General features: G+C 38.0%; 1 protein-coding gene across 1 annotated transcript in view; it reads left to right on the top strand.

Annotated features, from left to right (window-relative positions):
* Nucleotides 1-25453, top strand: part of GUCY1B1 (guanylate cyclase 1 soluble subunit beta 1) — a 46647-nt gene extending 21194 nt beyond the window's left edge. Inside the window, exons 5-14 of the mRNA XM_074866614.1 lie at nucleotides 2701-2898; nucleotides 12402-12632; nucleotides 14061-14177; nucleotides 15010-15143; nucleotides 15821-16018; nucleotides 17823-18060; nucleotides 18893-19033; nucleotides 20174-20328; nucleotides 20644-20770; nucleotides 24146-25453. Coding sequence (XP_074722715.1) covers nucleotides 2701-2898; nucleotides 12402-12632; nucleotides 14061-14177; nucleotides 15010-15143; nucleotides 15821-16018; nucleotides 17823-18060; nucleotides 18893-19033; nucleotides 20174-20328; nucleotides 20644-20770; nucleotides 24146-24169 — 1563 coding nt within the window. The 3' untranslated portion in view covers nucleotides 24170-25453. The remainder of the gene's footprint in view (nucleotides 1-2700; nucleotides 2899-12401; nucleotides 12633-14060; nucleotides 14178-15009; nucleotides 15144-15820; nucleotides 16019-17822; nucleotides 18061-18892; nucleotides 19034-20173; nucleotides 20329-20643; nucleotides 20771-24145) is intronic.
* The last annotated feature ends 418 nt before the right edge of the window (nucleotides 25454-25871 follow it).

The following is a 25871-nucleotide window of genomic DNA, read 5'->3' as shown; positions in this document are numbered from 1 at the left end:
GTGTTATGTTCAGTAGCTTTCTACTGAATGAAAATCAAACACTGGAGTAGTGGTTAGTTCTCTCATTTAGGGAATCATTTACATGGCTATTTAGTTGTCCATAATTGCAGCGCAATAAATTTCAGGGAACTAATTCCTCTTTTAGAAAAGTTTCCAGATGCTCTGTACCCCATGGATCTGAACAGCATATCTTTGTATTTCAGGTGCCAATCACAACCCTTTTGCTTTTAGACAGGCCAGGACCTGCCTGATTTAGTATCACTGCTTGTTCCACTCGGAGATCCCTTTGTGTTTCACCATGGAGCTGATTACTGCTTTCCAAAACTCTAGAATTAGTGTCTCTGGTCCCAGCAGAAGCTCTGGCATACATCTGAGCAGTCCAGGAGCCAGCTATTCAGGGAGAGAGCTTAACCTATTATTTTCTGTACCTGACTGCGTCTCTGGCCCACAGCAGGTGAACAAACTAGAAAAAAAAAAAGACACATTTATTCTTCCAGAAGCTGCAATGTCACTTTACAATGGATCAAACACAACAAAAAATAGGAGTGGGAGTGACAATGACAATGTCTAAGTGACAGGATCTGGGAGTGATTTCAGTTCCTTTGTCTGGAAGCACATCTGTACTGCTTCACTTGTGTGTTGTAGCAAGGTTCTGAATACTGTAAGTGCTTAGCTCACCCCATAATCAGTAAGCATGGGAAGAAAAGACACATTGGGGACTGGAAAGCAGCTGCAATACATTCTGGGCAAGTCCTCTGCTCTGGATGGTTAGAGAGTAAAGTCTGAAGGGCATATCACATGGGCTCACCTGTGACACTGCTTGGACAAAGTCAGCAATGGGGTAGTAGGGTGGCAAAGTGGTCTTGTAGAATGGGGCTACTGCCATATGTTAACAACACTTGTGCTGGACTTAAATGTTAATAATTAGACAACCATCTTATAAAAATTCTGTCCTTGACATTATCCTCCCATAACAAATTCCTTTTTTAAATTCTTCAAATGTTGCTGACTGTGTAACTGGAAGATTATCATCTTTTCCCATGTATCTCATTAAGAGTTTTTTTCTAAAAGGTCGATATATCCCAGCTGTTTCTGAGGCATGTGTACTGAAAGAGCAGTTCTGCACCCAATTAAGGAGACTGGGGGGCAATCCCCTGGAGCCAGTCAGCTCTGTCGCTCTTTTCTCATCCACACTCTTTCAAAGCAATCTCTTCTAATTTATTGTCTTGAACCCTGCAAAGATCTTACAGAATTTGCCTTCAAGCATTATACTTTTTGCAATTGAATGCTCACTGACAGCTGGAATGAATTGACTCCCAGATTGTCGCTTCTTCAAATTTTAATTTGGAGGTGTTGATGTAGCAACAAAAACATGAATTTGAAACACACTAAAAAACTGAAGGAGGAAGTTCCAGGCTGAGTACATCCTACAGAATTAATTTCTGAGTCTCATTTCCTCTGGAGGCCTCCCAGGAGAAGAGGCAGCTGTTCCAGCACTTCACAGCTCACATGATATCAAGTTGAGTATGCTTCCACAAATTTGATGCTCATGAAAGGTGGAGAATGGCCCAGACAGCACATTAAAAATATTTTCAGCTTACTTCTCCTTGTGCTGAGAGAAGACAATATGCAAAACCTGGTACTAGCAGTTACCTGGGGGGGTGGGAGAACAACATTTAAAATATGCAATAATGTTCTGGACTTACGATATAAAGGACTTATATGAATTTTACAGCATAGGTAAATAATTATGTGGGTTGCAGCACTACCCAGCAAGGTTGCTCTAGGTTGCTCTTTCTGTGTTAAATATACAGTAGATAGTAAACTGAAGCCTTGATAATTGCTTCATAATCAAAGTTGGAGCTAGACTTGTGTTCTAGTGTGATTTTGATCTCATTGTTCTCTTTAATGTCTGTATTTGATATGCCTATCAATTTATCATTTGTCTTTCCTCTCCAGATAGCAAATTGTCTGGTCAAAATTTAAAGTTAAATACATAAGATGTCCGGGACATCAGCTGGAAAAATAGCAGACCTCTTCCCTTTCTTGAGTAACCTGTTCTGAAACATTGTTACAGCAGCTGTGATACGTTCTATGTATTCTGGGATTTTTTCAGTTATTCACAAAGAAAGTATGTATTTGAGAGTGGTCTTTAAAACATTCAAATCTTTACTTTAAATTTGAGACTTTCCCAGGTCCTGTAAACTTGGGTTGACTATTATGATGTCAGAACTATCCCGTTTCATTGAAAATAAGGAAAAAGATTCATGTTTATTCAGACGTGTATTTGTATCTGACATCTAAATTCACATCTGAAGAGGTGATTATAGGGACTAGAATTTGGAAGGGATGAAAATGGGTGAGGTACAGGAGCGAGAAAAACAGACAAGCTCTTTAATCATCGGAGTGTTTCAGAATGCAGCATAGTCAAGCATGAATTCTTACTGTCTGGAGTAATTTTTAATAGTGCTAATTCTGATGCCGTTCATCATCCAAATAGTGCCAGAGGAGATGGAAAGAACAATCACAAGCTACCTGAAAAGCCTGCTATGATGGCAGTTCTACAAATAATAAGGCAATGCACAGGGAGTGTGAGCAGTAGGAGAAAGGCGATGTTCAGATTAGACAGAATATGTACTTACTTTCTTCAGAACTAATAAGTGAATGCTTTATAATCATGTTTTTAATTTCTTCTTCCAGAACCTGGATGCTTTGCATGACCACCTTGCTACTATTTACCCGGGTATGCGAGCCCCTTCCTTTAGATGCACTGATGCAGAGAAGGGGAAGGGACTCATTCTGCATTACTATTCGGAAAGAGAAGGTCTCCAGGATATTGTCATTGGAATCATCAAAACAGTAGCTCAACAGATCCACGGTACAGAAATAGATATGAAGGTAATGTCTGAAGGGATGTACATACTGGAAGTTTATGTCATTAGGACAAAATTAAGAAAATCAAAAGTGAGGTGATGGCAAACAATCATTTTCATTGTTGCTGTCCTCTGTGAAGCAATGGCATCAGTACTGACTCAGGAAGAGCCATCATCATTGTGTTGCTTTAAGGACACGTCAGCCATGTGCTGGGATGGCCAGGACTAATTTGCAAACAGACCCAAATGGGAACAGCTCAGAACAATACCCCTTATTCAAAGAAGATGACAAGTACAGAGATTAGGTACTGGATTATTTGGGGTGCTTTTTTCCATTTTATTTTATATTTGGCATATATTTCTTACTGTCTGCTGTGTTCTTTGAGAACGTGGACATTGTCTCTATGTCCTAGATTCTTCATCTATGTGCAGAGTGTGAGAGTGATGTGTGTTGATGAGGCTTGGCTGGCGAGCAGAGAGTTTTCCTCCCAGCCTGCATGCCAGGTCCATCCCAGAACCAGAATGTGTTTGTGGGTCTCATACTACCACTGTGTGGGAGTGTGGCTAGACATACACCTACAGCCCCAGAAGTGGAAAAATGTTCCTCAGTCACAGAGTTTGCATAATGTCATGTGTGCTGAGTCACTTGTGAAATGGGAAAGAGGTTTCTGCTTTGTGTCCATACAGAGCAACAGGAAGATTTAATTGATATGCCTTGCATATGTAATGGTACAACATCAGAGCTTGATCCAAGATGCAGGTATATCTGGGGAAAAACAGCAAATAAAAGCTTTCTGATGCTAGAAATATTGCAACTGATAGAAAATACTTTTCATCAAGTAGAAGAGAATCTAAGCAGGTACAGCAAGCATTCTTTTTTTTTTTTTTTTTTATGATTCCCTAGTCATATTACATTTCTAGCACAGTTTCATTGTATACTTGTTCGGAAAATCTGTTCCAGTTTCATGAGTGTATCACAAAACATGATTTTGCTCAGATAAGAGATGTACGAGGAACCCAATGACAAAGGTATTTGTATTGCTATATTGGAGTATTTGCCTTCTAGGTTTCTTGCTGTAAGCTAGCTCAGGTTTATACTGAATGGATAGTTCTGTATAGTGATGGTGATATACTTGATGTCTCCATTTAGGTTCTATTTTGTAGAAATTCATAGTTCAAACTTTTACAGCAGGTGTTAGTAATCAGATACGGAAGGATGCAAGAGAATCAAAACAATCCTTTTCTAAGGTCCTTGTTTATTCAAAGTGCTGATACAGTCAAGGAGGACCATGTTGGAAAGTTGGCTGCAAGAGTGCTGAAGCTGTTGCTTGGCAGCATTTATTTTGGTAGCACAGACAGCTTACACAGTCCCCCTTCTCTTGCTGCTCAAGCTTGTCCTACGACAGCTTCTTCAGCTGTGTCTCTCCAGCTGTTGTGAAGCTGTAAAATAAACTAGACTGAGGAAATGAACTGGGTTCAAAATAACAGGGTTTTTTTTATGGGTTATTTTTACCCACATCTGTTCCTTTATGTGGTTTGGTGTTCTGTCTATCAGAGTTCTGCCAGCATAGTCGAGGGGTCACGCAGAGTCAAAAGTGATCAGTGGGGCAGAGGAGAAATCTGGGTTGCACAAAGCAGCTACCAGAACAAACTTCTGACAAACTGTGTCATCAGTCTGAATGTTACTTTGTTGAGAAGATTGTATTGGATGGTACTGGTATCCATCTGGGACATCTCACAAATAATACACGTTCCAAAGAGGTTTAAATATTGATTCTAAATTTATTTCTCATTTTCATTTGACTTTGTTAGGCTTTTCTGGAAATTTAATTGTTATACTGTAATTAAATAGAAATTGAATAGTGTTGGTCAAACCTATTGTAAGTGAGCATAAAGTTTAATTTAAATCCAAACTATTCTTCCAGACCATCTGAGCCAAAAGCACTTAGGTGCCTAAAAATTAGTATTACCTCTAAACTGAAGAAAGTGTATATACTGTCTGTATTTTATTTTGTCTGTTACCCTGTTTTTTCCCTTGTCCCTGTTAGAAATTCATGTGCCCTCAACCCTGAACTTTTTCTTGTCTCTGCTGGTTAATAAAGTCTAGCTTTTGACACCTTCAGTGACATTCAGTAGTGCTTTGCTCCACAGGTACTCACAAACTTCAGTGGTGGATAAGCAGAGAATAATCAGCTACTTGTTTCTGTAAGGTGAGAGTGCCAAAATTTGCAGCTTATCCACAAAGACAATGAAAGTCTCCCTCCACAGGTCAACTATTAATCATTAATGGTACAGAGTGAGGGTTTTAAAGCAGAGTAAGTCTGCTGTTGTGGTACCTGGCTAGTTTTACATCATTCAAAAAAATGAGAACAGGAGAAAAAAATTGGCCGACTTCTTTCATCTCAATCCCTTGCCTTGTAATTTAGTAAATTAATGCTTTCATGTTTCAGACTTAGTAATTAATGCATTGTTTGAAATAGCACAGCACGGGAAAAACAGTGGAGTTGCTTCATCCCCTCAGTGTTTGTGGACAAATCAATGCCTCTTCTGTAAAATTCTTGGTTTGAACTTTAGTTAGAATTTTGCTGAAGGAAGAATTTTTATTTGGAACTGATAAGAGCCCCAGTGCCTAGCCCTAAGTGTCTGATGTTATGGGAGTTGCCTTCTGACTTGCAAGAACAGAGCTGAGATTCCCGAGTTGTCTTTCCAAATCTCTTTATCCAAAGCATTTATGTAACAATCCATCACAGGACTGGTTTAGTAAGGTCTACAGTTCTCTTTATAGTAAAGTTGGTATCTGCAATTTGATGCTTAGTACTTTATTATCCACTTTTCTTCTTTGGCTGCTTAGAACAAATGCTTACATAAATCTGCTTGAGAGAATGCGTGCTTCTAAGTGTATTTTTATTAAATTTTGCTTGTATTTGTCTTACATATTACTAGTTTCTGTGAAGGTGGTAGCAGATCTTAACTGTTTACAATAATACTGTTTTTATTTCATTAAGTGGTTAGATTTTGTTTCATGGGTTACACAGAATCACAGAATGGCAGAGGTTGGACGGGACCTCTGGAGGTCATTTTGTCCAACCCCTGCTGCTCAAGCAGGGCCATCTAGAGCCAGTTCCTCCAGACCATGTTCTGATAACTTTCAACTATCTCTAGAGATAAAGACTCTGCAAACTCTTTGGACAACCGATGCCAGTGTTTAGTCCCCGTCACAGTAAAAAAGTGTTTCCTCATGTTCAGACAGAACCTCTTGTGTTTCAGTTTGTGCCCATTGCCTCTTGTCCTGGCACTGGACACCACTGAAAAGAGCCTGGCTCCATCCTCTGTGCACCTTCACTTCATGTGTTTGTACACATGGGTAAGTTATCTCTGAGCCTTCTCTTCTTCAGACTGAACAGTCCCAGCTATCTCAGCCTTTCCTCTTACAAGAGATGCTCCACTGCCTTCATCATCTTAGTGGCCCTTAGTGACTCTCTCCAGTAGCTCCGTATCTCACTTGTACTGAGGAGCCCACAACTGGACACAGCACTCCAGGTGTGGCCTCTCCACTGCTGAATAGAGGGGAAAGATCACCTCCCCCAACCTGCAGAGAAAACCTGAGGAATGTCATGATCACAAGAGGAAGAATAAATACTGAGAAGAACACATTGTTCTTGTTTTGTTCCAAATTGTTTCTTTGGGTGGAGAAATAGCTAAATAGGAAAAAACAATGTTGAATTTTGTCACATTTCTGCAGTTTCACACAGAATTATGCTATATATACATACATATATATATTTGCGTGCTCTTCTGAAACACAGTAGGGCTTTCTTTTTCCAGAATGGTGTTCTTCAGGAAACGTGCCTTTTCTTTCAATACCTAGGGCATGTGTGGGCTGAAGACAAGGAAAAGGAAAAAAAAAGTCTCGCTTTGTCTCTGTTAAACTCTTTTAGCACTGAAAGAAAGGCAATTTGTTTTGAACTTGGATTCACAATTCCAGTTGAATAGTTCAGGAAAGTCTAGGTTGACAATAATTGATTAATCAGTACAATAATTGATTAATTAGTTCAAATCCAATTTTTCTTATCTTCCCTGATATGGTAGAGCTAAGACTATATAGTTTTTGCAGCAGGTGTTGTCCCAAGAATCTGACTTTGAGAACATGCTAAGAATATTTAAGTTCTGCCAGTCTCAGTATGAGAGCTAAAAATCTTCATAATGCTGGTGACCAGCTTTGACATGAGATCTCTGTTAGCAGCCTTCTGGCTATGCCTTCTCTTGCTTCACTTGTCAGAGGTTGTTTATGTATAAATGGGGGTGACCTGTGAAGGTAAAGTCAGGACAGAGATTCCCTCAAGGCTGCAAATGGTATGGGTCAATGAAGAATGTTGTACAATCCTACAAAGCCCAAAAATGTGTTGGGAAAAAAAAGACTTCCGCAGTTCCGTTACTCTCTGAGAGCAGACTATCATAGTCTTTCTTTTAGTCAGGGAAGATGGTTTACAATATCAAGTGAGAAAAGGCCAAGGGAAATCCTTGACGAAATGGTAATTTCTGACTAATGGCAATATAAAAAAACAAAGCCAGAATTTGACCAGCTGGAGAGCTGACCTAAAATCTACTTAGGTACTTGTCATGGAGGACAAGCACTACTGATCCATACATTTAAATGCTAGCTGTGTATGAAGGTAAGTGAATTGTGGAGCATAATCAGCCTCTAATTCTGGCACAAGGGCAGCAGGAAACTTCACTAGCTCCAGGCACAGAGGTTTGGTGCAATGAGAGTCTCTGCCTTGAAACCAGCCGCCAGGTGAATACATTCCTGCAGTTTTAACTTCAGATGTGCAAAGCTACGAGTGGTACCATTTCCACAGTGAACTGCTTTGCATCAGGATCACCCTGAAACAGCTGCAGTGAAATTTGTCAAGTGGTGTTGCATGGTCAGTTTTGATCAGAAGCAAAACCCAGGCTTTGTATTAATCTTCACAATCTGGTGGAAAAAGATTCCCTGCCCAAGGACATTCTGTCCCTCCCCTTATGCTGAGAGATGAGTATATCTTGGGGACATGCTCATATCTATAGAGTTGAGTCTTGTCTTGTAGATACATCAGTGAAAGTTTAACAGATAGCATGTATTTGTTATACATGCTGTATCACAGTGATACTGCTTGATTTAGTATCTTGTGTGAAGCTCACCAAATATATTAAACCATGAAGTCATTGTAAAATAACTGAATTGTCCTTCCCTGAAACATTTGTGTGACTTTTCACTCAGCTAAGCAAAGACAAACTCTGAAGATACATCTTCTGGAAAGCACAGGGAGGTTAGCATTTAGAGGTTATATATTCTCTTTGAACCAGGAGAGTGATTTTTTTCCTTCAGTTTTTAACTGCAGTTACTATGGTGATTGAGCTCTTAGATGTGGCGAACTGATGTCACTTCACCAGCTAAGACCTCAGGGGGAGGAAGAATTAGATTCCTGGCTTTGTTGCTTCTGTCACTGAACTTTCATTTGTCAAGCATTTAACAGAGACTTCTTCAAGAATATTTAAATGATACTGAAATTCTGTGGCTTGCAAACTTCACTTGCAGAATGAAACAATAGGTAAGTTCTATTCTAGTTAAGCTTACTCCAGAACATCTAGGCCAGGTCTTTATCCCAGGTAAGTATCTGGCCAATTAGGTTGGATCTGCAAGTACAAGGGTGAAGGGACAGAATTCAACATATTATGTTAATGGCCAGAAGTTCTCATTTTAAATTTGCTGACAAGGTGGATGAAATCATGAGTTAGGGAGATTAGATAGTGCATAAAGGATGTAAGCAGAAAAAAACATCATGACATTACATATCCAACAGGAAGTAGCTTGCTTAGCCTGGAGAGGGCTATGATTGTAGCTTCTGTTAATAAGGGTCTGTGCATGGATAACCAGAATCAAATTCAGTAAACCAGCCATGTCCAGAGCATATCAGGTTTACCAGGAGTGTGCAACTGGCTCTGTGGCTATCTTATAGGTCTGACACATCTTTATTGATGATCTAGACGAGGGGATCGAGTGCACGCTCAGTAAGTTTGCAGATGACACCAAGTTGGGGGGGAGTGTTGATCTGCTCGAGGGTAGGGAGGTTCTGCAGAGAGATCTGGACAGGCTGGAGCGATGGGCTAAGGCCAACAGTATGAGCTTCAGTAAGGCCAAATGCCGGGTGCTGCACTTGGGCCACAACAACCCCCAGCAGCGCTACAGGCTTGGGGAGGAGTGGCTGGAGAGCTGCCAGTCAGAGAGGGACCTGGGGGTGTTGATTGACAGCCGGCTGAACATGAGCCAGCAGTGTGCCCAGGTGGCCAAGGCGGCCAATGGTATCCTGGCTTGCATCAGAAATAGCATGGCCAGCAGGGACAGGGAAGTGATCTTACCCCTGTACTCGGCACTGGTGAGGCCGCACCTCGATGACTGTGTTCAGTTTTGGGCCCCTCACTACAAAAAGGACATTGAATTACTCGAGCGTGTCCAGAGAAGGGCAACGAAGCTGGTGAAGGGTCTGGAGCACATGTCGTACGAGGAGCGGCTGAGGGAACTGGGGTTGTTGAGTTTGGAGAAGAGGAGGCTGAGGGGAGACCTCATCGCCCTCTACAACTACCTGAAAGGAGGTTGCAGAGAGCTGGGGATGAGCCTCTTTAACCAAGTAATGAGTGATAAGACAAGAGGTAATGGCCTCAAGTTGCGCCAGGGAAGGTTTAGACTGGATATTAGGAAGTATTTTTTTACAGAACGGGTTGTTAGGCATTGGAATGGGCTGCCCAGGGAGGTGGTGGAGTCCCCATCCCTGGAGGTGTTTAAGAGTAGGGTTGACATGGCGCTGAGGGATATGGTGTAGTTGGAACTGTCAGTGTTAGGTTAATGGTTGGACTCGATGATCTTCAAGGTCCTTTCCAACCTAGATGATTCTGTGATTCTGTAATTCTGTGATTTCCGTGTGTTTGGCCTGTTGTTTGTTGCTCACTAGTGTGATGCACTAATACAGCAAGCATTTCTGGATGCCCTGGAGTCTGGTCAAAAATAGTGTTGCAAATAAACTTGAAGATACCAGGAAAATTTGCAGCTTTGCACTGTTACTGACACAGTTCTGATCTATAAAAGTTAGGAAAATAGCACATCATGTGTGATGACTGACTTCATCACTGTGTAAGCTTGTAGGATCTGTGGAGGGTCATGTCTCAAACTTAGCTAGACGTCTTGAAGCATGTAGCAGTTCTATTTTCATAAGTGATTTTTTTTTAACCAATACTTGAGTTTTGTTTATTGATGCATCATTCATTTCTAATAAATGGAAAAAAATGGGAAGTTAGGAAAAATCCGTTAGGTGCTGCATGTTATCGGGAAAAAACCTTTAAGTACAGGTGCAGGTTGTACAGAATACAAGTATGCAGTGACTAAGATGGTCATTCAGTGGTAATATCTCTGGAAGGTGATATCCTGTTAATATGAACATTTCCTTAACAATTATTAGATCTTTAAAAATTAGTTTTAGGACTGCTTTTCCAATTGAAGAAGCTTTTCATCCAAAGTATGCATTTTTTTCCATTTGTGGCAAGAGCAACTCTTTGAAGTAAGATCCAAGACTGTAAATGATCTGGAAGTATAGATCAATTCTAGTCATAATTCTACACAATTTGAAAAAGGTTACTGTGTATAATTTCAGCTATCCCTGGACACAGTAATAGTAAAGCAAAACCTGTGGGAGTGTGTATGAGTGATAGAAAGTAAGAACTAAGACAGTAACTGCATTCTATGAATCTTCAGTGTGGCCACAGTCTCTCACAATTTCAGGGATAATGATTTAAAAGAAAAGGAGGACATGGAGAATCTTTAAACCCTGAATTCAGAGGAAAACTAGTTCTCCATCTACTATGTTTCATTTTCCTAGACAAACCCACATAATTTGTTTTCCTCAAATGACCACCACATACTCTTTCCAAGGTTTACCTCTTATTAACTCATAATTTCCTATTTCTTTTTGCCAGACACTGCCGTATGGATTACTAACACAGCTTCCTGAGGAGGTTAGGTTTTATCGTCATTAACATTTGAACTTGTTCATACATCCAGCGTTAGGTACCTACATTAGCTGGTAAATTTAGTAGGCTGATCTTTCACTTAAGTTACTTATATATGCGATAGAAAGAGAAGCAGCACATGGTATAGAGCACCTAAATCAGGCTCCTGCTCTGAACTGTCCTCCAGAAAAGCCTCTCTTTCCTTTAAATGAATAGTCAAATAGGTGATCAAGGAACACTATCTTCTTAAATTAAGCATCATTTAGCAATAAAATATGATTTTGTTGTTTTACACTCCTCCGTTTGTGTAGGAACAAATAAAGGAATCAGGACTCCCCAGCTGATCAGTTAGCATGGCTGACAGTTGTGGAGGAGAAATATTTGATAAGCTGAACATCTTAGGGGTCAAGTGCATATGTTTGTGCGTATCTGTTCAGTTTTCATATTGTAACTGTTAATCTCTGTGGTTAGACTATGTGTAAAAGGCAGAGTCAGGGTGCATTAGAGATTTTAAGAAGTCTTTTTTTGCTTCAGTGGCTTTAGGATCAGACTCTACATGAAAGTAGAATCAGGTGCAACATGTTCCAGAGAGTTGCTGCTAAACAATACTGTATAAATAGAATTGTTCTGTTCCAGTCATTAAATCTAATTAGGCTTGAGAGAGGTGAATTTGGCCTCTCAAGGTAAATTATATTATTCTATTAGTAATTAGCTTTAATTATGCTGCAATACATGACTCTCACTGCAAACAAAATAATCCCTATTAATTTCATATTTTTTACTAACTTTGAGTAAAATTACTAAAGTGTGAAATGCCATATTCAAGACAGTTATTTGAGATTAGACTGATGTAGATGACTCTGGTTTTGCTGTGATTTTAATATGGAGTGCAGCTTGGAAAAGATTGTCATTGCTTTTAGTTTTATCTGTTGATCCTCATCTTGCAGTCATCACTGCTTGAATGTGTAAGGACTGTATATTCAAACATCTGCTCCATCCACCTTTCTTCTGGCTGGCTGTGACATGCTCATCCTCTGGTCAGCGCTGTTTGCTGTTGTGTTACAGACCTTGCAAACAGCTTTCATCAAAATAAGGATTCAAGTGGTCTGTGTAATTCAAGACTTGCCACATGTTCATTCAAGGGGAGGGTCTTGGTTTCTGGCACCTACCAGTAAAAGCAAGCGTAACCTGAGCCTTGACCCCTGATTTCAGATGTACATTTCACTCAGGCTTTATAAATTGTATTTGAGTGATTTTCAGTGTGTTGTTCATGCAAAGAGCAACTGTGGCTAACCAAAGGCATAATTATTCACCTGGAATTATAAAGATCCTCTAAAATCAGAAATACTTATTAGAATATAATATTTTTCAAGATGCAAATATCATTCTTGAATTCATCCTTCTGCTCTAAATGTATTCCTGTCTTCATTCCAGTTATTAATGAGTAGCAGAGCTTTCAGTTTTTCATTTTTTCCTTCATTTTTCTAGGTTATTCAACAGAGAAATGAGGAATGCGACCACATTCAGTTTTTAATTGAAGAGAAGGAGTCTAAAGAAGAGGACTACTATGAAGACCTTGACAGATTTGAAGAAAACGGTACCCAAGAGTCTCGCATCAGTCCCTACACTTTCTGCAAGGCCTTTCCTTTCCACATAATATTTGACAGAGGTCTCGTGGTCACGCAGTGTGGCAATGCTATATACAGAGTCCTTCCACAGGTTAGATAATTCTCATGCTGAATAATCATAGAGATTCCTAATGCTAGATGTTTCACAGGTTTATTTTAAAGATGAATAAAATATATTTAAGATTCTCTGTCTAAGCAGCATTCCTGTGTAACTGTATACTTTTTACTACATTGTGCTCCTCTTGTTTGAAAAAGGTCTGTGAAAATAGCCCTAACTGTACAACAGCTCTGTTTCTTATAGTCATGTCCATGTGCAGTAACAGAATAAGCTTGAGCAGGGAAAATAATGATCACCCCCACGGTTCAGGTGTTAGCTTGATGCCCGATTCTTTCTCGTAGCTCACTCCAAGACACATTTGCTATGAAAGTGGGAGATAACTCTTTTAAAGTGGATGTGAAACAGTGCAACTTAGCCTGTGGTTCAGGAAATGGTCTTTCCCCTACTACTGTATAGTGTAGCAGCAGGTACATAGTCTGTATATATTACTTGACAGTAATGTTTTCAGTTTCTTAAGCTGTCAGATGCACAGTAACTGAAGAGCAGAATAACAGAAGTTGTAGTGTACTTTCTTGGCTTGTGCATCAAAAGCATCAGTATTAACTAAGATGAGCCAAACTGTTTGTGATATATAGATATGTGTTCTGAACTGAATGTAGCTGCTGCAATTTCCTCTGGTTATTTACAGTAAAAGAGTACTCAGAGGTCCCTTTAAAGTTATATATACTGTATATGAATAGAATACCTCAGTTCTTGCCTGAAAGAGCTGACAGTGTTTCTAAAAATAAGCAACAGGTAAAAACAGTAATATGAGAGAAGCAAAAGGTAAGATGATGAAAACACCAAAGGATCTTTACAATTACATAGGCTAATGTTGCACATACCATGTTGTTTCTGAATCATTGACATACTTTTAAAATGCAATTTCATGTTATTTGGTTTTTCCTGCAATTTGTTTTTGGTGATTTCTCTCTGAATTTTGTGGAGAGATTTGAAAGAAGAGCTCTGTAAGTAGCTCTGCCAGGTTTTTCCCAAGGGCATTCACAGAACAGCTATAACTAACTATTCAGTCTACTGAGAATGGCTGTCAGAATCCTTATTATCAGAGTTGATGCTTTAGAGAGCATAGCTTATTGAAAAAGAAGTTTGAAGGAGGTCACTTAGGAGGAAAACACTGGAAACCTTTTTTTACTGTAGAGTGGGAACAGTTTGACAGATAACGAATGTGGTAGTCTAACACAATTTTACAAATTTATCTTGCAGACCAGAATTGCACTTTGAAGTCAATAGACTTCTGATGTAAAATCCTTAATTTAAAAACCTTGTGTTTTAATGGAGAAATGCATACAGTATATATTCTCTTCCATTCAGTGTTGTAATCTAAGCAAATGGAATATAATTACTCCATGTATGTCTTTATTGTAAAGCATAACAATTTTTTTTTTTTTTTTTTAATTCTAGCTGCAGCCAGGAAATTGCAGTCTGTTGTCAGTTTTCTCCTTGGTCCGGCCTCATATTGATATTAGTTTCCATGGGATCCTCTCACATATCAATACAGTCTTTGTACTGAGGACCAAGGTAACTAGAGAATATTCACCTGGCTTTTCTTTAAGTAAATATGCTTTGGAGAGATAAGAAGTGCTGAAAGCTCAGAAGTCTTCAGAGAAAATTCTTTGCCCAGTAGTATGCTCAGTCCCTTTTGAGTCTTGAGCCAAGAAAAAGTCACAGGTGTGAATTCATGTGTAGCTGTTGAGTGCTTTATGGGAACGGTAAAGTACATATACTTCATGTCTGATGCTTTCTTTGCAATGGGCCAACCCATTACACAGCATTGTACCAAAGTAAAAGTAGAAAGGCAATTACATTTACTTTTGCTTCATAACAGTATGGGAGACAAATATGAAATGTGTTCTTGCTGGGGCCCATATGTTCATACGTAGTTCTGTGTCCTTTTCTCTAGAGAGGGCAGGAGAGGAGGCGGGTGATATGAATGAATGCAGCATGTAGAGTAGCACCTACTGTGTCAAGGAGCCTGTTTATTTATAGAAAACTGTACCTGAAAGAAACCGACGAGATTTCTTAGAGATGCTCCCAGGCACAGATAGAACTTCATAGAATAGGCAATACTTTTGGCAAACTATTGTTAAAAAATGACGCAGAAGAAAACAAGAAGTTATGAGCATGAATGTAAAGAAAGATACCATGCTTTATATCTTTGAGGTAGCAAATCACAGTATTAAAATATGGGTAGTGTGTGGTGTTCAAATGAGAAATTAATTGGGTTTTAATGTAGGCTGTAACTCTATTTCAAACATTCTGACTGCCTTCATAGTGAAGGCATTTACATATGTTGCCTGGAGTGTAATACATGTACCATTGCCCTTATATAATTGTGACTTTTCGTCACCAGGAGGGGCTGCTGGATGTGGAAAAGCTGGAGTGTGAAGATGAACTGACTGGAACAGAAATCAGCTGCTTACGCCTGAAAGGGCAAATGATCTACTTGCCTGAAGCAGACAGTATTCTTTTTCTTTGTTCACCGAGGTGCTTTAAACATTAAGAGTTCTATAATATTGATTTTCATTTTATAGTTACTAATTTTAACAACACTTATGAGGGTAGTACTACAGGCATTAATTGGTTCAATTGATTTCATTGATTTTCATGTGTTTATATTAAAAGAGGGAAGAGCTTCAGAACTTGACTGATTCTTAAATAATTGAATATAAACATTGGGATGCTCTGGCCCAGTTTGTACAAATGGGAATTCCTCATGATTCCGTGATTTTTGGCAACTGTTGTCCTCTGTTTCTTACTCTGAGTGTGCTAAGAAATACCACAATGATTTGGTTTCCTATGTGGATTCATATATTCTTGCAGTAGTTTTAATGTAATAGAGCAGTGATGATTATAAAGAAGTAGTTGGAATGGGGAATTAAATGGATGGCTTCTTTAGCTAAGAGCATGTTGAGCTAACACATCAGATTACACAGTTATGATACGTTAATCTCCTGTGTAAAAGGGGGAGAGTGCATGAAGACAGAAAGGAAAGAGACTACCTTAACGTATTTCGTAGAAGGGATGTTGTACAGCTCATCACAAGTTCAGAAGCATAATCTTTCTTCTGTTATTCAGCAGCCTCTGCTGTTCATTTGAGTTTTAAATGCTCCTTTGGTGAGTTTAATTGTACCCATATTATTATATATTTCTCCACATTGCAGTGTGATGAATTTGGATGATTTAACCAGAAGAGGTTTATATCTGAGTGACATTCCATTACATGATGCTACCCGCGATCTGGTTCTTTTGGGAGAGCAGTTCAGAGAGGAATATAAACTGACTCAAGAGCTTGAGATTCTCACTGACAGACTGCAGCACACACTGCGTGCACTGGAAGATGAAAAGAAAAAGACAGACACGTAAGAACCAAATCCTGATTTTGAGCTGAAACAGTCACAGCAATATATTATTTATAGCTACCTTCTTCAAAAAGTAACAGAATCTTGGAAGGAATACAAGAGATATTCAGGGCCGATAATTTTGGAGTCAAGAAAGAACATTTTACTTTAACGCCTCATAGGGTGTTTCTTTATTTAGATTGTCAAATGTCATCTGCAGTCTGGGCTGCTACATGCACAGGTGTTTTGCTGGCTCCTTCACTGAAAAGGAGAGTTATGAGAAGTGAACTGACAGTCCTTTTTGCTTTGTGAATTACCTAAAACAGTACTTTGCAGACTTTCTTAACATGCAGTCTCTGTGACCAAGATGAATTTGATGAATGCCCAAATGCTACTATTTGACAAGAGTTCTGTAACCAGCTGTAGACCACTTTGTCTTTCCGGATTGCCATGCTCACAAGTTAATAGAACAGAAAAACCTATCTTTGAAAACAGTCTATGTGAAGGTGAAGTCTTGCAGTAGACTAATGCTATGAATTTGATTTTATAGTTACCTGTAGAAATGGTTTTGAGGCTATCTAGATAATACTGCTATCTAGATGTAAGTACATAACAATAGTAAAGTATAGGCATTGGGCCCCAAATCCATTTCTACAGGTAACTATAAAATCAAATTCATAGCATAGTCTGTGGCAGCTCAGTTCAAGGACTACTGGCAGGTAAATTAAACAAAAGTTTGTGTGAAAAGCAGTGTGGGGTTGATGGTTGACTCTCATTTATAAAACATAGTTCCCATCTCTGTAATAAAAGAATTCCTTGTGGATTTTTTTTTCTGTAGTAGAGTAATGGAAATGATTGTAAAAAGACTTTAAAAGGATGGACAGAAGAGTCAAAGAAAAAGGAAGCCTAAAAAATATTTTTTCTATTCATTTCTGTTGACTTGCTTTATAAAGTCATTTTATCTTCAGGAATTCTAGCCTTCTTGGCAGCTGCTGGAACAGACAGTGTCAGTTGCTATATCATGTGCCAAAAGTATTCACTAATTATAACTCATGCAGTAGTGAACTTGCCAAAAATGCAACTAATGAGGGTATGTGCAGGAGGCTGTATACAAAGTGATGCTTAAGATCTGTGAAACAGTCAAGACATCTTCAGCTTGCCCACTTAGCTGTGTAGGGAGGGAAACACACCTTAAGATTGCAGTTAGAAAGTTGAAGGAATGCACATGAGAGTAGGGTGAAGCTGTGTATGTGATTTAGATTTTATTTGCATAATTTGTAATATGAACAAGTTTTAGTATGTCATATAGACTATTAATTTTTTTTAAAATACAATAAACCCTAAAAGCAGCATTCACAACAGAAGAGGAGGCATTTAGCAATGCATGAATTGATCAAAAGTGGAAAACTGTTTGATCTCTTTATGGCCTTTTTTGCAGTTTTTTGCAGTTTTTATGGTTCCGTGAGCAAAACCAGATTATTTGAGCTGAGGATAAGGCAGAAATACTTAAGCAATAAGCAAAAATGATCCAAGACACTATTAACAGATCATGTGGGAAGAGTTAGTAATATATGCCTCATTCTGTTGGTAATTTAGATGTGTGTCATTTAATGTATGTTTGAAATGTCGTGGCTTTAGGTATGCTGATATAGATCAGCTCCCGTTTCCCAAATAACATACTTCTCAGTAAACTGCTCTTTGATGATGTGAGTATGTTATAAACCCTATGGGAGGTACTAAGTTAATATCTGCAGAGTGCCAATATAAAGACCTTTCCCCACATTCTTTCTGTTTTGCTTGTGCTTTTCTTTCCTTACATGTTTAGATTACTGTACTCTGTTCTACCACCATCAGTGGCAAATGAGCTGAGACACAAGCGTCCTGTTCCAGCTAAGCGGTATGACAATGTGACCATTCTTTTCAGTGGCATTGTTGGATTCAATGCCTTCTGTAGTAAACATGCCTCTGGAGAGGGAGCCATGAAGATTGTTAATCTTCTAAATGATCTTTACACAAGATTTGATATTCTGACTGATTCACGGAGGAATCCATTTGTTTATAAGGTAAGCAGAAGTATTTAATCTGTGACTTTTCAATAATTTACTATCATGTCACTCTTTTCCATCCTTTGCATTTTAGGCTTTTTTAAAAAAATAGTTATGTTCTCAGTCTTTGAACTCTGTTACCTGATATTACATAGCTAAAGAAGAGTATGCTGTTTATCTCTAAATGTGTGAAGGAACATAAAAGGCTTACCAGGATTTCTGCACAGTCACCCCTTAGGTGGATATATAAATCTACTTCCATATTTAGCAGATGTGAACATTTATACAAGTAGTTTGTGGTTCTGCTGGCCCTGTGCTTTAAGTTTTTTAGTCATTTACCTGGGTCTCCTGGTTGTAAATTACAACTTACTATGCAGTTATTCAATGTGAATTTCATTCCTTTATTAGGAATGAGGTGTAGTTTCAGATCAGCTGGTAGCAGGTGGATAGGCAGAGACACATATATATGTACATGTGTATGCTTGTGTGTTTATTTGTATAAGATTCATTCCTAGCTTTTACTAGAAATCAATTTTATGTCCTGTACCAAGTGAATCAAGGGTGTGAATCAAAACAAGCATAGCACTCAGTTTCTACAGAAATTCAGAAGACCCCAAAAGAAACTTGGCTCAAGTTCACACGATCACAGTGTCATTCTAATTTGTTACATTGTGGGCATACAAAAAATTCTCTCCAATAACAAGCAGAGATGACGGGAATTAGGGTGATTTGAATGAAAGTGAAGGGAAACTATTTGAAAGGACAAGCAGTCTTAAAGGCAGCACTTCATCCATTCCAGTACTCAAAAGCACATGATAATAAAGTAATTGAAAAATATATATCCTGATAGGTGGAAACAGTTGGGGACAAGTATATGACAGTGAGTGGTCTACCAGAGCCTTGTATTCATCATGCACGATCTATCTGTCACCTGGCATTGGATATGATGGAAATAGCAGGCCAAGTTCAAGTAGATGGTGAGCCTGTACAGGTTAGTAAATGTGTGGGCTTGAATGAAGAGCCTGTTCTTTGGTATGATGATAATGCTTTAAAATATGATAATGCTCAAGTCCCAGTCCGTGCGAGCTTTGATGCTGTTAGATTTTGAGACTGAGACATGTACAGATAATATGAAGAATCACATGTAGATGTGACATGTGCAGTTCCCAGACCTCAAAATCTAATTATTGTGATTAACTTTTTAAAGGACTGAATTAGGTCCACATCACTTATGTCTATTTTCCAATCTAATCAACAAATTCCCATTGCCATCAAGTACAATTTGTTGAGTCTTCTTCATCTCAATGAACAGAACAATAATATTCCCTCACTGATACTTTTGATCATGCTTCAGATCCTCACATCAGCATGAGAAAATATTCCGTTAAAAAGTACAGTTCCATAGGCAGTTATGGCAATGATTACTGGCAACGCTGTATATTAGTGGAAGTTCATTCATTGTGGGATTTTATGAAGATATTGTGACATTAATACACATCTGGGGAGGCTTCATTGACCTGTCCTCATCAGAAGGCTGTGAGAGCAAAATAAGTACTGAGTGTGATGCATGTTTCTATTTACATGAATGTTATTGATCTAACACCTAGCTCAGATCTTTGTACTTCTGTCACTGGGCAAAGAAGTGAGAAGGTTTGATTCGGGGCTTTACAATAGCTATAATGTGTTACAAGAATGAGCTTCTCCAAACCACTGTCCTGTCTCTTGAGCTTTTAAATGCGATATACCATGATGTTTCCTCTGACAAACATCTTTTTCTTGACCTACACCGTCCATTTCTGCATATTCTGAGCGCTCATTAAACACAGACCTGCAGAGTATGCCTCTCTTTCCATTTCTTTTAATTTCACAGTACATAATAGCAGCATGGCATAGTGCATGCTGGAGAAATATGGACTTTGTTCTTTCATGTGGGAGACAGAGCCATGACACCACACTACAACGAAAACAAGTGACACAAAACAAAATGCAAGGCTTTGAAGAAGCAGGGGTGTCACACTGAAAAAATAAACTCCAGTAGACTTAAATGGCATAATGCCTGTATTTAGTCAGAAACATCAGATTAGTTACATTGATTTTCAATATTGAAACTCTTTTTCTTTTCTCTCTAAAGATAACAATAGGGATCCATACTGGTGAGGTAGTCACAGGTGTCATAGGCCAAAGGATGCCACGTTACTGTCTCTTTGGAAATACTGTCAATCTAACAAGCAGAACAGAAACTACTGGAGAAAAAGGAAAGATCAATGTCTCTGAATATACTTACAGGTGAGTGATGCAGTATTTTTATTGGTGTTGACATCTTAAAAGAAATCACTTTGTCAGCATAACATCAAAATGTCTTTGGAGTTGAAAGTGACAGGACTCCTGCAACACATTACTTAAGTACATGAGTTCTCATGAAACTGTATGGCAGAGTGCATTATAATATACCGTTATTGGTATGCAAATATAATAATGATCTAGAGATAGATTTGACTCTTGTTAATTTCCTCACATATCTGTAGCATGTTTAATATTTTATGTAGTGAGTGGTGTGCATGCATAGTACATACATTTACATGTTTTCTCTTTCAATTTCAGGTGTCTTATGACACCAGAAAATTCAGATCCTCAGTTCCACCTGGAGTACAGGGGTCCAGTTTCTATGAAGGGTAAAAAAGAACCAATGCAGGTTTGGTTTTTGTCCAGAAAGAGTACAGAGACAGAGGTATGACTAACTAAAGTGTATTTTTTTTTTTAAACAAGGCATAAACATGGCAAGTTTAATCTAAACCATTGAGATCCATTTGCATTTGCAAAACTAAACGTTCCCTAGAAAAAACTTAGTTTTGTACAACACTATTTCATTAATGCATTTACTATCTTGACAGCACGTTAAAGTCCTTGATTATTTGTCTTCGCAGTTTGTGCAGTCCCTGAAAGAATACTTTTGTATTTTAAAAAGTCCTTGAGGGAATGCTAAGTGTTTAAATATTTATATCTCCCTCTTCTTACAGATTTCTCCACTGTACTAGATTTTGCAATATAATGTCCGTTTCTGTTTAGCTGACATGTTTGGTTATCAGCACTTCAAAATTCACCATTTGCTTACAGTGAGTGAAGAAATGTGCCTTCAAATATTTAGGCAACAGTCCAGCAACTACTTGCAGGCAGGTTCACACCTGATGTGTATGGTGGTCTGTTAACCCCAGATGGATCTGCTTGTTCATGATAGAGGTCTCGCTTTAGAAATATGTAGGGTGAAAACTATTTCTTCTAAATTACATATGAGCCTAAATCCTCTTCTCAAAATGATGTAGGGTAAAGCTCTTCAAGCACTGAGTGGTCTTTAAGCTTATGCCTCAATTTCAGAAGTCTGGGCATGTATTAATCAAAATCTCATTAAAAGCCAATGAAATCTAGACTCATAAGTGTGCACAAACTCAAACACTTAATCAGGTTACAGTATGCCAGCTGGGTTGCCATAGCTGAGCAGGTGCATATAGTCCATCCATTGCCAACAGGGAGGAAAAAAAGGGTAAAAGTAATTTACATAGCTTGAATTTTGTCTGAAGGTAATACAAAAAGAAATTGAGTTTTAAGATAATGTATTTAATCTTAAAAATACACCTGACTAACATAATGAAAGTCATCAGTTACCCTGGCTGAAATAATTCTTGTAAGTCACAGGAGATTAATTACACATCTGAATACTCATGTGCTTCTGAAAATGAAATTTAGGCTGTTAAACTGTTTTGGTTCTTTAGGAAACGTAGTCCAGATTTATTACCACTGGTACCCAGGTATATGAATACTGAGTTTTTAATGGTAACTCCCAGCATTAGCCCCAGTGTTAAACTTCAAGGGAGAGCCTGTACTTTAACTCTGCTGAAGTCTGTATTTTAGTATATATTACTTACAATAATATTCTGGGTGCCACTTTTGATAATACTTTTCTATTTTTATTCTATATCAAGATTAACTATAATTTCACATGGCTACCATTCTTTCAAATCTATAGTTGTATTTAAAATATGTTTTAATTAAACACCTTTCACGTTTTTCTGCATTATAAATTATGTCCTATCATTTGTAGCAGGGCACATTGTAATTTTAAATGTAAAATTTCAGAAGGGTACTGAGTCAGGTGGGTATTTTCCTTGTTTCAGCCTCGCACATGTTCAGATAGTTCAGAATTTTAAATACTGCAATCTCCTTTTAGAGATCTTGTACAACAGTTGTTTTTGTTAATCCTCACAGCAGTCCTGAGAGGTACTTGCTTATACTATTATCTAGTAATTGAGCTTTGTAGAGTGGGATATGGGGGCAGGAATAAACCTGACAGAAAAATACCGTCAACCTGGTTTTCAGAAGCACTTAAGACTCACAGTTTAATCACACTCAAAAAACCTCTCTAATTTTTGTTAGTTTTTGTTAGCTTTTGTTTAGTTTTTGTTAATTCTGAAAATCAGACATGCATGTAATTCTTACAGATAGAAGGACTTCTCCCATCATATGAAGGTATCTCTTCTAAATTGTAGTAAATTTGGGGGAGTAGGAGACTAGAAAGATACATTCATGTGGTGATAGAAACTGATAATCATTTTGTCAGAGGTGATTTTGAAAAGTGAAAGAATATAATACTCTGATGTCTTAATTCTTTTTCACTCCCTGCACAATTTCATCTGTCCATACACAAAAAGATGCACTGAGTTTACTCCTTTAAGATTTTCTGAACTGTTTGCAGTTTCTCTTTGTCTTGTGACAACTCTTCATGTTACTTCTGGCACTTTATAGGCTGTACATAATAGTTGTAGTCCAAAAGCAGAAATCAGATAACCAACTTTTTGTATTTGATTACCTTAGAGTAATAGCTTTGCTTTAGGCAAGAGTGTAGTCTTGGTTTTCTTGTCAGAATCTTATTCTCTCTGACCTTTCAAACGCATACACATGGTAATGTATTATCACGTGCAGTGCTGTTAATTTCAGGGGGACTGTTCGTAACAATAAATATGGCATGTTAACATTTATTCAGAAACTACATGGTAAATTTCCTGAGAGGTCACTCCAGACTATTGCAGGAAGTGGCTTATAGAAGTAAACATGAAAATATTTCTTAAATCATCCTGAAGATATTTTTGCTGATTATTCTTTTATCATGAATTTTTCTACCTCCAATATCTTTAAATCTAGGATAGATTCACATTGGTGATATGTTTTTCTTGTCATTATATCTCTCAGAGAGTGATTTCTCAGTTCAGCATTTTCAAATTTATCAGCATAATATTTTACCCTGAAGCCCAGTAATTAATATGTGGTGAGGAAAGAAGACAAAATACTTACAGCTGGTATAGAGATGTGAAACCAAGGCTTAAAATATGCTCTTTCTGCTAGGCCTGTAGAAAATGATAGGATTGGAACAGCTCAGCATACCTCAAACTTGGTTCCTAAGTTGACATCTCTGATGCCAGTCACTGTGAGCAGTAGTTACTTCTGAGAAAGACCGGATTTACAAGAATCAGTGTTGGTTTGGAGAACTGCTCCTTTACCTTTTTCCACTTAAGATATCTCTTTCATGATACCATTACAACAAAAATTAGAACTGCATCAGAAATATACATAGAACAAAAGCAACTGTGACCAATTACTCACTTTGCATCCACTTGTTTGCATGTTACAAGATTAATCATTACTATTATTATTATTTTAACAGAGGTTCAGTTGCAGCTTCTCTCTTGAGAAACAGATTTGTTGTAAAAAATAAAGTTTGCAGAGAGCGTCAGATGTCTGACTGCAATTTCCATCATTCCACACTTTCAAATATCTTTCCCTTCTGCCATGTCCCCACATTACTGATGGGAACAAGTTAAAAGTATCTCAGTCAGAGCTGGTAGTTCATTAGGGAATGTAGGAGTTGTTAGGTTCCTACATACAACACATACGAAAGAAATACATGCGTTATCTATGCTGTGTTTTATTATTTTTATTATTTACTGATACTGGTTGCAAGTTGTAAAATGTATTTTGTCACTGCATTGACCCACCATGTTGTTTCTTCAAAGAAAATCCCTTACTTCTCAAATTCTACTTGCATGCACTCAAGGAAACAAAGCAAGATGCTTTCTGAGCTGAGGGAAGAGGAAGAGGATGCTGGATAGGGTGCAGTACTGTCTCCAAACAGGGTGCCAGGCAGTAAGGTTGAGTTATGGATGTTATTTCACATCATATCTCCCATTGCCATGTGCAATACCATTGTCTTTTGCCCTACTCCTGAAATCATACTCACCATTTTTCTCCCGGCTCGCCTGCTATTTTTTTTTTCCTTAATGTTTGGTATTGTTATCTCTGCTATGAGCATGTATTTCAAGCTTTCCTTTTTTTGATACACATTTTTGCACGTCAGTCACGTGGCCCTTCCTACCACCGGATAAGATTGGATAACATTTTGTAGTATGCACGCCACAACTAACCACTTCAATCTGATGCTTCACATCTTCGTCTCTGAAGTATAGTGGTTACGTGAATCAGTGACATTTCTGGAAAGATAGGTATTTCAGTTGTTGGGCAGAACAATGAACCTAAAGAACTATTTTTAAAAATAATAACTAAAGCAGCATTATGAAAATTACTGTATAAATGTTTATCAGATTTAGTTCTGCTATGACCATGTTTCCATTCATTTTGTGAATAACGCTTCATGCACTGTAAATTCCTGGTTAGAAAAAGTTTCCTCTTTTGTATCATCCTGCATTTTCCCTTTGTAGACACTATGTAAACATTTTCTATATTGAACAGGGGCAGTTGTTTGTCTGATACTGCCATTTGAAGCATGTGCCAATGTACTTCTACTGAAATGCTGTTCACTTGCAATGTATTTTCCATTGGTTTATATTAACTAAATTCAGTTGTCATGTTAATAATAGATTGCTGGACAATTTTAGACTACCTGTAGTGCTTTGATTCTTTTCTGATGGAGCCCCCAAAATTGAAAGGCATGCTGCTGGGACATGGTTGTCATGGTTGCCTTCTGGTTTAGTCTCTCTAATTTTCAGAAATGATCTTATTTTATTCCTTGGGAGGACCTGATAATATCCTAGGCATCATGGCATAATTAAAGGATATAAGGGGACATAGTGTCTTTCATCAGCTGATACAGTTAGTAAAAGTGGATGAAGTTTCAGATGCATAGACCTTCCGTAACTTCAACATACAGTGCATTTTTATGTGAATAATATCCATTCTTATCTGACTGATAATTTCTGAATATTTGCATTATAAAATAGGATAGTGCAATTACTTTGTGTATAGAAATTGTCTATATCTAGTATACCTTATCAGCACAGAATATATATGTATAAATGTTTCATGTTAATGTGCAAAAGAAATGGCAATAAATTATTTTTTCCACTGATTTATAGAAATGTTGGGATTTTATTTTTGGTGAAAGCTGTATTTCATTCTTTGATACAAAACAAGTACGTTCTCCATTCCATAATTTGAAGTCCAAGTTTAAATAAACTATCGAGTCATTGTTCCAATGTTTGCAAATGTCCAAGAGTCTCCCACATTCAGGTTAATGGATGACATCCTCGGATTAAACTAGTGTTCAAAATGTGTAGATTAATGCTACAAAAATAGTAGATGAGGTCACAAAAATGCATACATTCCTTTGAAACTCTTAGACAATATTTAACAATTAAAATTATTAGCTGCCCACTTTGTGCAGGATGTACGTTACCAACCTAAGCTTTAGGAATGGGAAATGAAGGGAAAAAGCCACAGACATTCCTTTCCATCGTCTCACTGTTGGACAGCAACGCATCCCAGCA

Source organism: Strix uralensis, chromosome 4, assembly GCF_047716275.1.
Source record: "Strix uralensis isolate ZFMK-TIS-50842 chromosome 4, bStrUra1, whole genome shotgun sequence".
In the NCBI taxonomy this organism is placed as follows: domain Eukaryota; kingdom Metazoa; phylum Chordata; class Aves; order Strigiformes; family Strigidae; genus Strix; species Strix uralensis.
The sequence above is the reverse complement of the archived record's forward strand: the minus strand, read 5'-3'. Positions and strand labels throughout refer to the sequence as shown.